The sequence below is a fragment of the Tamandua tetradactyla genome, chromosome 2 (genome assembly GCF_023851605.1).
Source record: "Tamandua tetradactyla isolate mTamTet1 chromosome 2, mTamTet1.pri, whole genome shotgun sequence".
Taxonomy (NCBI): Eukaryota; Metazoa; Chordata; class Mammalia; order Pilosa; family Myrmecophagidae; genus Tamandua; species Tamandua tetradactyla.
The window spans coordinates 186,174,800-186,188,267 of record NC_135328.1 but is presented as its reverse complement, the minus strand read 5'-3'; the positions used below and the strand labels follow the sequence as shown (position 1 = coordinate 186,188,267).

General features: G+C 39.6%; 1 protein-coding gene and 1 pseudogene across 12 annotated transcripts in view; one reads left to right on the top strand and one right to left on the bottom strand.

Annotated features, from left to right (window-relative positions):
- The window catches only part of MACF1 (microtubule actin crosslinking factor 1), a 379,780-nt gene that overhangs the window by 116,545 nt on the left and 249,767 nt on the right, over positions 1 to 13,468 (top strand). The window contains exon 1 of one of the 12 annotated variants that reach the window (XM_077150187.1): positions 6,182 to 7,134. The exons of the other annotated variants lie outside the window; for them this stretch is intronic. Within the exon in view, the coding sequence (XP_077006302.1) occupies positions 7,026 to 7,134 (109 nt within the window). The 5' untranslated portion in view covers positions 6,182 to 7,025. Of the gene's footprint in view, positions 1 to 6,181; positions 7,135 to 13,468 lie in introns of those variants that run through there. 12 annotated transcript variants of the gene reach the window in all.
- LOC143674457 (small ribosomal subunit protein uS3 pseudogene) lies at positions 1,944 to 2,395 on the bottom strand (annotated as a pseudogene).

The following is a 13,468-nucleotide window of genomic DNA, read 5'->3' as shown; positions in this document are numbered from 1 at the left end:
TTTCCCAAGAGAGCCCTGCTTCAGAGGGAGCTCCAGCATAGTCTCCACTGGACTGTATTATCAGTTTTCCTTCTAGTTCTTATTCCCTCCAGCAGATATGCTATAACAGATCACATGTCAAGAAAGATCCACTTTTTACCCTACATCCTTTTCTCTGCTCCGTTTTACAGCAGTAATCTTAGAAAGAGTTGTTTTTACTTGTCGCTGATCCTCTCTCTCGCTCTCTCTCTTTTTAATTAGAGAGGTTGTGGGTTTCCAGAAGAATCATACATAAAATACAGGGCTCCCATATACCAGCCTATTATTAAAAACTTACATTGGTGTGGTACATTTGGTACGATTGATGAAAGCACATTTTTATAATTGTGTTGTTAACCATAGTCCATGGTTCCATTGTTTCTTTTTTTTTGTAGACGATTGAAATGCTCTTTATACTTTTTTGATTAATAAAACCAATTAACATACAATATGAGCATTCTTTTTTTCATCACATACTTGTATATTCATCATCATGATCATTTCTTAGAACATTTGCATCAATTCAGAAAAAGAAGTAAAAAGAAAACAGAAAAAAATTCATGCATACCATACACCTTACCCCTCCTTCATTGATCACTAGTGTTTCAAGCTACTAAATTTATTTTAACATTTGTTCCCCTTTTATTTATTTATTTTTAATCCATATGTTTTACTCATCTGTCCATAAGGTAGACAAAAGAAGCATCAGACACAAGGTTTTCACAATCACACGGTCGCATTGTGAAAGCTATATCATTATTCAGTCATCTTCAAGAACCATGGCTACTGGGACACAGCTCTACATTTTCAGGCAGTTCCCTCCAGCTTCTCTATTATGCCTAAACTAAAAAGTTGATATCTATTTAATGCATAAGAATAACCTCCAGGGTAACCTCTTGACTCTGTTTGGAATCGCTCAGCCATTGACACTTTATTTTGTCTCATTTCTCTCTTCCCCCTTTCCGTTGAGAAGGTTTTCTCAGTTCCTTCGTGCTGAGTCCCAGCTGATTCTAGGATTTCTGTCCCACGTTGCCAGAAAGGTCCACATCCCTGGGAGTCATGTTCCACGTAGAGAGGGGGAGGGCGGTGAGTTTGCTTGTCGTGTTGGCTGAGAGAGAGAGAGGCCACATCTGAGCAACAAAATCTTTATACTTTTTCAAATGCTTTTTATACTTCAATGACACAAGCAAATTCCTTTTACACTTCAGAGATGTTGAGGATTACAAAAGAACATATGCAATGCACAACACCTAGAACATAGTATTGCCCCAAATATAATGGCCAGTGTTAATTTATTTTCTACATGCAATACATATTTCCTTATTCATCAAGAAAAATCATCTTAGAAATCTTACTTGTATAGCAATATTCATAGCATGATTCACAATGCCCATAAGTTGGAAACAACTCAAATGCTCACCAGCAGATGAATGCACAAACAAAATGCGGTACATACGTACAATGGAATACTAGTCAGCTGTGAAAGAAATGAAGTTCTGGTACCTGCTATAACACAGAGGGAATCTTGAAGACTTCATGTTGTGTGAAATGAGCCAGACACAATGAACAAATATAATTCCACTTATATGCAATATCTGTAACAGGCAAATTCATAGACAGAATTGACTAGAGGTTACCAGGGGCATAGGGAGGTGCAATGGGGAGTTACAATAAAAATAAAACCCATTTCTGATCCTATAACCCTGAACTATAGATCAGTTAATGAAGATGCTGCCCTGCTAGCAATGAGACTTCACTGTCACCAGATTTACTGCCCATTATTTCTCTGGCTAGTTCTGCAAACTGAGAGTTTTAGAGAAAGCACAGAAATATCTTAAGCCAGGTGACCCTAAGCACCAGCGCTCTCAAGGGCCAACATGACCCTCAGCCTGTGCACTGGACATGCGGTCAAATCAGACCATATGCCTTTTTAAAACGTTTTATTAAAGGTCTTTATAAAGCAAAATCCAGGTTCCAGATCCAGCTGCCAAGGAAAGCCTGTTATGCAGTAGGGACTGGTTGGGTCTCCCATCTCAGAGCAGGTGGCTCTGGCTTCCCACCCTTCTGCTCTGAGATGAGAGTGCTGGGCAGGATCTCATCTTTGGGCTCCATGATGCTCACATGGTCAGGTAGGGGCTTCTTCGGACCCGTCTTACCATTAGGGTCCCAGGGCTGCATGATCTTCACTTTGATGCCCAGTATACCCTGTCTGAGGAGCACATTGCACACGGCAGTATCAACATAGTGCTTAACTGGGATAACAGTAGTTAACACTGTGGATCATTAAACCACCCACAAACTTCATGAATTTAGTCCTTTGTCCTCGGAGTTTCCCACGTACCACGACCTCACATGGAGAGTTGGCTCCACTCTCCATGATGAAACACAGCAGACCACAGCAGGCCCTCTGCACAGCAAGCCCTCCAGTTTGTAATGTAGAGACTCTGCCTGGGACAATGGCACAGAGACCTCTTGTGGCCACTTTTTCAGCATAAAGCTCTATAATGCCCTCAGGGAAGCCAAACCTCTTCTGAACTACAGCAGTCGACCCCCTCACCTGCCAGCCTTTCTCACTGAAAACATTCTGTGTCCTGGTGGCCAGAATAATGATCTCTGTCCTGGTTGGTGTAACTCGAACCTCAACTCCAGAGTAGCCGTCTTCAGCTAGCTCCCGGGTGAGAAACTCATTCAGTTCAGCTTTGAAGATGCCATTGCCATCACCAACAGACGTCCTCTTCTTAGAGATTTACTCCACCGTCTTGCTGCCACATACTGCCGAAAGGAAAGCCCATTTTCTCTTGGATCACTCCATTCAGGCCTTTTCTCCACCATGCAATCAAAATTACTCACTGAAGTAAGCCACCACATTCTAAATTCAGTCATCAGTTCTCAGTCCTCATCTTGACCCATTGATGACTTTGGTATGGTTAATTACTACTCCCCCCGCCCCCCCAACATAGAGTTTATTGCTGACTGCAAAGCAGGAGATCAGATGGCCTGTCAGCCTAAAAATCTGTCTCCCCCCCAAACTGCAGTTAATTACTACTGCTTGAAACACTTCCTTCACCTGGCTTCTGGGATAGCATGCTCTTTTGGCTTTTCTGTTTTTAGTCTCTTTTGCTAATTCTTCCTTTTCTTTCATCTCTAATTTTGGAGGATTTCCAGGTCTTATTCCTTGAGCTTGGTCTCTTCTCTATGTTTACTCCCTAAGTGACTTCATCCAGTGTCATGACTTTGAAACTCCATCTTGGGTTCCTCGCTGAACTCTAGATTCATACATTCATTTTTCTATTCAGAGTTGCACTTGAATGTCTAGTAGGTATTTCAGACCTAAGGTATCAGTTCCTAATCCCTTTGTGGTCCCAACAAAATGAAACAAAACAAAACAAAATCACTACCACCAACCCAAACCCTCTGTCCCTCTGGCCGTCTTCCTTATTTCAAGAAATAGCAGTTCTGTCCTTTCTGTTCTGTCCTTTCCAGGCTAAAAACCTTGGAGTCATTCTTGACTCCATTCTTTCTTGCCTCATTTCCCTACAAACAGTCTCTCAGCAAATCCTAATGGCTCTTACTTTATAATTTATCCAGAATCTGACTACATCTCAACATCTCTTAATACTGCCTGGTCCCAGTCACCATCATTTTTCATCAGGGTTACTGCAGTGGTGTTACAATTCATTTTCTTGCCCCTGTTCTTGTCTCTGCAACAGTCTGTTCTCACCATAGCAGCCAGAGTGATCCTTTAATAGGTGTTAGTTCTTGTCATTCTTTCACATAAAACCCTCCAGAGGCCTCCCATTTCAAAGGGAATAAAAGTCAATCTTTACATGTGGCTTAGGGGGCCTAGGAACCCCTGCTATCTCTTTGGTCTCATCTCCTGACACTTCTTTCTTTCAACTCCAGCCACTCTAACTTCCTTGATGTTCTCTGAATATATCACCCAAACCCCTGCCTAAGGGACCTCACACTTGCTACTTTCTCTATTTGGCTTGTTCTTTCTCCAGATAACCACATGACTTGTTTTTGCATATTCTTTAGGTCTCTGTTCAAATAGCACCTTATTAGAGAAAGCTTCCTCGACCATGCTATATATAGAATTGTGAAGTTCATATTGTGTTAAGCCCCCCATCAAGGGCCCCTTATTGTTTTTCTGATTGTTGGGTTATTCAAATCTGAAACCTTTCCTGTTTATTAAAATAAAGAGTTACTTTATAGATATCTAAAGTACTATGCATTTTCTGAAAGCTTTTTTTGTGGGAATACAACATATTTATATAACATAGTTTAATAGGCACGATAGAAATAGCTAATTTGGTAGAAAGACAAGACCTTTACCTTCCCTCAGTGAAGGGTGCTGGAGTCACAGAGGGATTGTAGATATATTCTTTCTTAATTTTTTTATTAATTAAAAATTAAAAAAAAAATATGACGACAAAGGAACATAAACGTTAACATATGTTCATTCTGTTTTAAATATGTAATCAGTCTTCTAGTTTGCTAGCTGCCAGAATGCAATATACCAGAAACGGAATGGCTTTTAACAAGGGGAATTTAATAAGTTGCTAGTTTACAGTTCTAAGGCCGAGAAAATGTCTCAATTAAAATAAGTCTATAGAAATGTCCAATTTAAGGCATGGGGGAAAGATACCTTGTTTCAAGAAGGCCAACAACTGTTCAGTGTTTCGGTCTCAACTGCAAGGGCACATGGCGAACGTTGTGGCGTCTGCTGGCTTTCACATAGCTCTACCAAAAGGGGCTCTCTCCAAAATGTTTCCTCTTTTAAAGGATTCCAAGCAAGCAACTCCACCTTCAGTGGGTGGAGACACACCTCCATGGAAATCATCTAATCAAAAGTTATCACCCACAATTGGGTGGGTCACGTCTTCATGGAAACAATCAAAATGTTCCCACCCAGCGATATTGAATGAGGATCAAAGGGCGTGGTGGGGTCCACCACAGATTCAGACCAGCACAATCAGTAATTCATATCATCACATGGTTGCATATTCATCATCATGATCATTTCCTAGAACATTTGCATCAATTCAGAAAAAGAAATAAAAAGACAACAGAAAAAAATTCATACATACCATACCCCTTACCCCTCCCTTTCATTGACCAGTAGCATTTCAATCTAAGTTTATTTTAACATTTGTTCCCCCTATTATTTATTTTTATTCCATATGTCTTACTCATCTGTTGATAAGGTAGATAAAAGGAGCATCAGACACAAGGTTTTCACAACCACACAGTCACATTGTGAAAGCTGTATGTAGATGTATTCTTGAAAGCTGTATGTAGATGTATTCTTGGCTCTTGGGCCTTCAGTGTCATGTTGTGTATCCACACTTTACCTTGTAAAATATCTCTTCAGGGGGAAGTGGACAAGAACAGAATGGGACTGTGGGACCTTTGTATATTTGGCTTGGGTTGTATAAACTTCTTTTTCAGCTTTTAAATGTATTTCATTTTTAAGTAAGCTTAATTGAAGTATAATTTACATATAGTAAAATTAACCTCCTTTCCACTGAGTTTTGACAAATATATAAAGTGTAACCGCTGCCATAATCAACATTCCCCAAAATTCTTTTGTGTGCCTTTGTAGTCAATCGTAGGCAATTTCCTTCTCTTATTGCCAGCCCCTGGCAACCGCTGATCTGATTCCTGTCCCTATAGTTTTGCCTTTTCCAGATGTCATTTAAATATGGTATGTAGCCCTTGTATTTGGCTTCTTTCATGTAGCACAATGCTTTTAAGATTCATTCATGTCTTTGTACGTATCAGTATTTCGTTACTTTTTTGTGGCTGAGTAGTATTCCATTGCATGGATATACCACAGTGTGATCTCTTCACCAGTTGATGGGTATTTGGGTTATTTGTAGTTTTTATTATTATGAAGAAAGCAGCATTAAACATTTGCGTACAGCCTTGGGGTAGGTATATGTTTTCATTTTTTAGGAGGTAAATACCTAGGAAGTGAGACTGCTTGCTCATGTGGTATATGTATGCTAAATTGTCTTCTAGAGTGATTGGGCCACCAGCAGTGTATAAGATTCCAGCTGCTTTACGTACTTGTTAAGACTTGGTATTATCAATCTTTTTAATTTGAGCTGTTGTAGTAGGTGTGTAGCATGGTAAAGTATTTTCTGTTGCTGCTATGACATAATTATCAAGCTTTCATATGTAAGCAGACCTTGGTTTTGTGGAAAGTGTTTTCTGCTGTCATTGTGTTTTCCTAGTGCCCCCTTGAGCTAGTGAATATCAGGTAGATTTTCCAAGTCTTTAAAAGTGCCACCAAATTGTACTTGTTGAGCTTTCCTTGCTGATTTTAATCATGCCTAGATTTTAGGTTTGTTTTGTGAGAGCTTGTTCTCTGTGCATGATCCTGTCTGTAAAGACAGTTCCCTTGCCTTCTTCTTTTGTATGTGGGTGTGGAAGGGTTGCCCTCTGACTGAGCTAGGGGTTCTTGTGGGCAGTTACACATCCTTGTGTGCTTTGCCTCTCTCCCCACAAGAGGTTCCCTAGTGCTTCTGTGACTTTTTTTTCCTTTTGGCATTCCAGCCAGGCTGTAAATGGAAAGTTAGAGTGTGACGTTCTCTGACACCCTCCCTTCTTGTAGAAGGGTCTGAGGTTTGTTTGTTTAAACTGAACAGAGGATGCCAAAGATAGAGATTTGAGTCAGCTTGACACTAGCTTAGGCGCTCTCTTTTACTCTCCTTGTTCCTCCTTTCCTCTCCCCTCCCCGCTCTGGCCAGTTGTATCTTGGGCTTTGTCTGAGATACACAGCACAGTTTTAGTTCCAGTCTACCACTGCCTACTGTAAAGTAGTCAGAAGGAAGATGGAGCTGAAGCTGCCAGGAAGTTTCTGACAACACTGAACTCCTGGCCTCTGCCTCTGTGCCGATAGTACCAGGACAGCAGTAACCTCAGGAGAAAGGCATTCAGAGGCCTACACGGAGCTGTGGGCTTGTGGCTAACTCAAAGGAGGAGCAAGGACAGGACTGGAAATGCCTCTCTTAGAGTCATCTTATTTGCCACCAACTGTCTTTATTTTGACTCACATCCTTGGGATTGCTGCTGTTTTATATTGGAAGAAATGTGCCAGAGGCCGAGCAGGTAACTGGTGCCTTGTTATTCTTTAAATCTACCGTGGGGCTTCTGAGGGTGTGTCAAAGGACAAATGTCTTCCCAGTTGTTTTCTTTAAAGGGCCAGTATGTCCTCTCATCTGGGGTGCTGTGAGGCTAAGAGTGTGTGCATATACTCAGTTACACTGAGGAAACTGGACTGCCCAGGGTCAATTTGGGACCCAGATTCTCTCCTATTATTTGAGACTGTCTGGCTGGAAGCTGGAGGGAAGTAGCAGTTATGCTGCCTCAGGGAATCAAGCCCTTTCCTTACTTTCTGAATTTCAAAGTGGTGTTTTAGATCTAACTTAAAACAAAGATCAACTCCGTTACCCACCTTCAGGTGTAGGTGTGGGAAAACTTGTGGGATTGGAGCAGTTTCTGAATTTGGTGTGTTTTTGGGTGAGAAAAGGCAGGGGAAGGAAGGATCAGTCAGGGGAAAGAACCTGGTGTCCTTGAGCACTTGGGTGCCTCTGTTCTCTTTTGGTGTGATGGAGACTGTTCCTCTCCCCTCAGGCAGCCACACCGTTTACTCTGTGTGTATCCAAGTCATCGTGTTCCTCACTAGGAAGTTAACTGTAATGCTCCCCGATGAATCTGAACCTTGATAATTAAAAAAAAAATTTTTTTTAATGGTACCAGAATCCTTTTCTCACATTGCTATTAGTTACATTTTACTTCTTTGACTTAAAAACGCCCAGTGCAGGGGTCAGGTTCATGTTTAGTTGATTCTGTCTCCTTAGCTGAGTACAGCCTTGGTTCTTAGTGCCCTCAGTGCTCCCATTATGACTGATTCACTCTTCAAGAGAAGGTATGCAGACAGTTACTTCATATCTTAAAAGTAAGATGGAGGTTTGATGACTTATTACTGAACTCACTATTAAAAGTTGATGAATACTTGACAGAATTAAATTGTCATTCTCCAATGTCCTTTCCACAAACTCTCAGAAAAGCTTTTGATCAAATATTTAGATCTCAGTCTGTGTGTCCATATCTGCAAAAACAGAGATAGGCATTTAGAAATATTTTGCCTTTATGGTGGTGTGTTTAAAAAGGTTCTCTAAAGTACCTTTCCTGAAATGCAAGCCTGTATTTGAGCTTAGAAAGAAAGGGGTAGGCAGGCATGTGTTATTCGGTCCTATTTGCTATTTCATATGTTATGAAAAAGTAAATATCATTTAGATAGAGGCTACTGCATGCCTTTCCCTGTACATTATGGTGATGGCATTTCTAAACTACTAATTGATTAATATAGTAAAAGTTTATCTTCAGTGTAGGATTCTTTGTGGAACTTAGCCCAATCTTTAATTGCTTTCTTTTTTATGTTTTAAAAATATTAATTTCCTAAATAACCATAAAATACATTTAAATAAGAGAGAAAAATGCATTGTAAAAGCTTTTTATTTCTTTGAAACAGCATTGATTCTAGTTCTTAGTAAGTTATATTAGGAATGTGCAGTATTCAGTTTCTTTATCTGTAAAATTAGAACAGTGATTTTTAATGGGAGAGTATGGATACGAAGGATTCCACAGAGGTACTAAAGAGATTCTGCACATGTTTGATTATAATTTCAAGATGTAGTTTATCTATTGAAAAAAACCCCATCACTGATTAACAACATGTACACTCTAACATACTACCTGCCAATTTTAACACGTTGAACATCACTAGTATAAAATTTCTCCACTATCCCTGTGTATGTATTTGCACTGCTTATAAATATATACTTGATTTTAAAAGGTAAAAATTCTTTCTTCTGATCAGGCCTTTTTTTTTTTATTGGAACATAATGTGCATTATTGCAGAACATAATGTAGAACATACCCTCTGTGCCTAGTAAGTTCCAGACAAGGCTCAGGTGGTATGGGCTCAGGTACTCAGGCCGTAATAATGAATGGGTTAATGGGTTGTTATGTGATAATATTGTAATATCCATTTAGTGTGTACTAAAAGTTTTTGTGCTTCTTGTCTCATTTTAATATTCATTTTTACATATTATAAAGAATATATATTAAAGCATTAGTACAGCACTAGATATAAACTCCAGCAGGAACCATAGTGTGTTCATTTGTGTATTTACAGCGCTTGACTTAGCTTAATGTGTGGCCTAAGCCACACATTAAGCACTGTGGTCAATATAGATTAATTGAATGATATTGAGTTGCCCTGTGATGTGAACAGGAAAAGGGCTTGATGGTTGCTTGACAAGAACATTTTAATTTTTTCTGTGTTTGTGAAAGGGCAGGTTTTTCTCTCTTCAGGATCTTGTTTTCTTTATCTGTAAAATGAAAAAGTTAGACAGTTTGATCTCTCAGATCCTCTCCATCTCCAACATCTTACAAGAAGGAACAGCTATAATTTTGAATTGGGACAATATAAAGTATATCAGCTTTTACATTTTATTTTTATTTTTAGCAGCTCTGTGACACCATGACTATTGAGTCATATTAAACTAAACTTAAGATCAATTATTAAAAAAAATCAATCATAAAATGGCTATATATATATTTATTTTATTTTATTTTATTTTTTTGTACATAAACTGTTTGCCCCTCCTCCAGAAATTGTTGTACCATTGGTTTTCTTGAAGTTCAACACAGGATTTATAGGTTTCTTAGTTAAATTTTGTCCTGTGAGGTTTAGGGCAGCTTTGTAGCTTTCTGAGATTGCTTTGAACTTTGATTCTTTCATTTATGGCATTAGCTGTGTGTCCTCCATTTGTTTCCTCTACAGATTTGTTAAGCACATGATAGGCACCCAGATTTGAATGAATGATCATATATCTAATGAATGATCATATATCTAATATATATGGTCATGTGTCTAATATATCTTTGCTCAAATAACTAATTAAAGCATTATTTGTTTTAATCAAGATGGAGTTTGTCTTTTTCTCTCCGTAGCTATTTTTTTCTAGATTTTTGCAGTATGGTAGAAAGACCACTGAACTTGAAGTGAGAAGATCTGAGCTCAAAGTTTGGCTCTTCCACTTATTAATATGTAATTCTGGACGTGTTGCTTTATTCCTCTGAACTTTAAGGCAAAAAACAAAAGCACAACTTCTCATCTATATACGAATTTGGAAAAACACCAAGGTCTCTAATTTTCTATGGTTCTGGAAGTTCGATGATCTTCCCACACTTGGATATAGTATGGTGTTGTGGTTGAGAGTGTGGACTCCAGTCAGATTACTTGTGTTTTTATCCTATCTCTGCTCCTGTGGGTGGGATGGTATTAATCTACTTAGATCTCTATTTCCTCATCTGTAAAATGGGGTTAATAATACTTCATGGTTGTTCCAAGTTAGTTCTTAGAACACTTTTTGTACATGGTAAGCACTATATAATTGTTATAATTTTTAAAAGAAGATATTGAAGACATAGTCTTTCTGTACTGCTAGGACAAAACACAAGTGCTTGTTTTACAGTTAGGAATTAAGAAGCCAATGTGAGAATAAATGAATTAGTGACATATTATGAGTCATTGCTTCCAAATTAGAAGGAAAGACTTTTTTTTATCTTTAATTGTGGGTGGTTTTGGCACTTTTAGGAAAGAAATTAAATATATAGCTTCATTTTTTTCTGTGCTATTGTCAGAAAGTCCATAGCTATAAATTTTCAGATAACTTCTAGCCCAATGTGGAAATACTGGCTTCACCCTCTTCCCTTCACTGAACCGTATAAAGACTTGCAGGCAACAGTAGATTCACTTTTCCCCACCTCATCCATCTCTGGATTTCTAGTGAATTGTGCAATGACTAAAAGTGGGGCAAAAAGTTGGAGAATGGCCTGAATAATCACCATACCAGCTAGTCTCCTTTGGAAAATTAAGAGCTGACTATTCTAATCAAATTCCTCTCCTGTCAAGCTGCGTTTTCCCTTTTGAGGGTTAGGACCTCCTGGAAACTGAAGGAAAGTCCTGTTTCCTGGCAACACAACTGACCTTATAGCTTGAATTCTCCTAAATTTCCTTAATTTGCAGTAGTTTCAGGGGAAATAAGCTTTGCTTAGATGCCAGGGGAATGAGGAGACAGCAAGCCATGATTCACCCACCTCGACCCTTACCCCATAATGATTATTTTAATTTTTGAAGATGGTAAAATTAAGTATTACTAGAAATTGACCCACTTGTTCAATTGGGACATTCCCTAAATCTCTAGTCTGCCATGATCAAGTTTTTGTTTCCTAACCTTCCAAAGAACATTTCACCTCCTTACATATATAACTTTCCTACCCCAGTTCAGTTACTCTGGTAGGCCCTCTAAAAGGAAGCAGGATATAACAGGAGGTAAAGCTTTGGACCTGGACAGATGGGTGTGTAATGATTGGGTTATTTAATCTTTTTAAGTCTTAGTATTTTTCATCTCTAAAATGGAAATGATGATACTTTTCTCAGAGGAATGCTGCTGAAATGAAATGAAATATTAAAGTTCTTAGTGAGTACCTGGGAACTAATAATTATAGTAGATGCTCAGTTAATTTTAGCTTAGTTTATCTAATGCCTTCTAAATATGTTAGACGAGGATACAAAGATAAAAAACAGCCCCTGCACTCAAGAAATTTAAATCTGATAACAGAAGAGGCTACTAAATATGAAATAGGGAATGTTCATTCCTTTTTCTTCTCTCTTTCCCATTTCTGATGCATTCCTTTTCCTGGGTAGGGACAATTCTACAAGGACCTTTCCTTTCTTAGGCTGGCTATAAGAGGTTAATAAAAGGGGCAAACTAAATAGAATTGTTTCTGGTTATGGGGACAGCTTAGTCAAGGAGGGGTAAAGTCAGCTGCAAGTACCATTACTAGTAAGTGGCAGCAAGATTATTAGCGGTTTCTAGGTTGGAAGGATGCCCTGAGCAGAATGAAGATGTCTGGGTCCAAGGCAGGGCACAGGACTTGATTTAATTGAGTGGGCTACTAGAAGTTAGTGTTTGCTTTTTTTCACTGCAATCTTTGGGGCTAATCTCTAGAAATTTACTTCCTAGATGTGGCCCCTTCCTCCTTATCTTCAGGAATAAAATTTAAAGCAGTGCTAGATTGAAGAAGTCATTCTCTTTAGGGAGCTAGAGCTGAGGGCCAGTGATTAGGTTTTTATCTGCAGTGGGGCCTTTGTGAGTATTGTGGAGCGAGGATTGGATTGTCTTTTCTGACAGACAGAGGCTCAGTTTTTCTGTTTTCTAGTTGGGTCAAAATTGTGAAGAAGCAATAGATGGGCCGGGCTATCTGAATGAAAAAGCCCTCCATTGTATTTCTTCAGCATTCCAGTGTCTGGTATAATTAGCCAAGCTTCAGAAAACAAATTGGACAAACAAGCAAGCAACTCTCCACTGATGGATAAAGAAAGGGATTTCTGGCACAGCTAAGTTAAATGCAGTGACTGCAAGGACAGAGTGGGAGGGTCAGGGAAGATGTTGGGATGGCATTCCTGGCCGGATGAAGGGAAAGAATGGAGCAGTAAGCAAGTGGTATTTTTTAAATTGATGAACTCTGCTGCACTAATCTATCTGGTAAGCTGTCTGGAGCTAGGCTATTCTATAAAGTTGGTGGAATCACTGGGGAGAGATTGGGACTCTTCCTTTTAGACAGCTGTAAGAATGGGAAAATGAAGCCCTCTTTGTAATCTGGGAATCTGGTGGTAGCGGACAATGGGTGGGCTTGCTGTCTGATAAGTCTGTTCCATCTTGAGACCTTCTCAGTTGGTTAACACTTTATACATACTTCTGCCTTAGAAGACTCAAGCCCTAGGAACAGGTTGTTGGCAACGGATGCGTTGTTCTTGACTCAGCAGTAAGCCGTTTTAACTTGCCAGTGCTCCTGCAACCATCTAAGATTCACCAGGTCACAAGCTTTTGTTCTGTAAATGGACAATAACCCAAACATGCTCAGACTTAATAACTTGACTGAGCTTTTGCATATGATGCTTCAGTTTCTGTATGCTGCTTTTAGTCTGGAGTCACCATGCTGGTGTCCCTTTTGAATAGGCTGAGGTTTGCCTGAAGACCTAGACCCAGTTATTGAAAGTGCCTTAGGGAGGAGCTTCCTCTCTGACCTCAAGGGGAGGAGAAGGTCAGTAGGAAGTAAGTGGTGGGTGGGGCCACTCCTGCTGCCTCTCTGTCTTCATGGAGCAGCACTTTGGCTGTCTGTCTCTGTTCACCTCGTAGCCCTTTTTTAGGGAGCTACCGAGGGTATACAGGCCGTTAGCTGGAGGTTCCTTGGGACCTCATTCTTTCAGGTGGGGCCAGCAGAAACACGGGTGCCATGTGGCCCATTTACCACGATGAACATGAGTTCAACGCCCACCTGGTTTGCCGCATGTGCTGTATGGGTT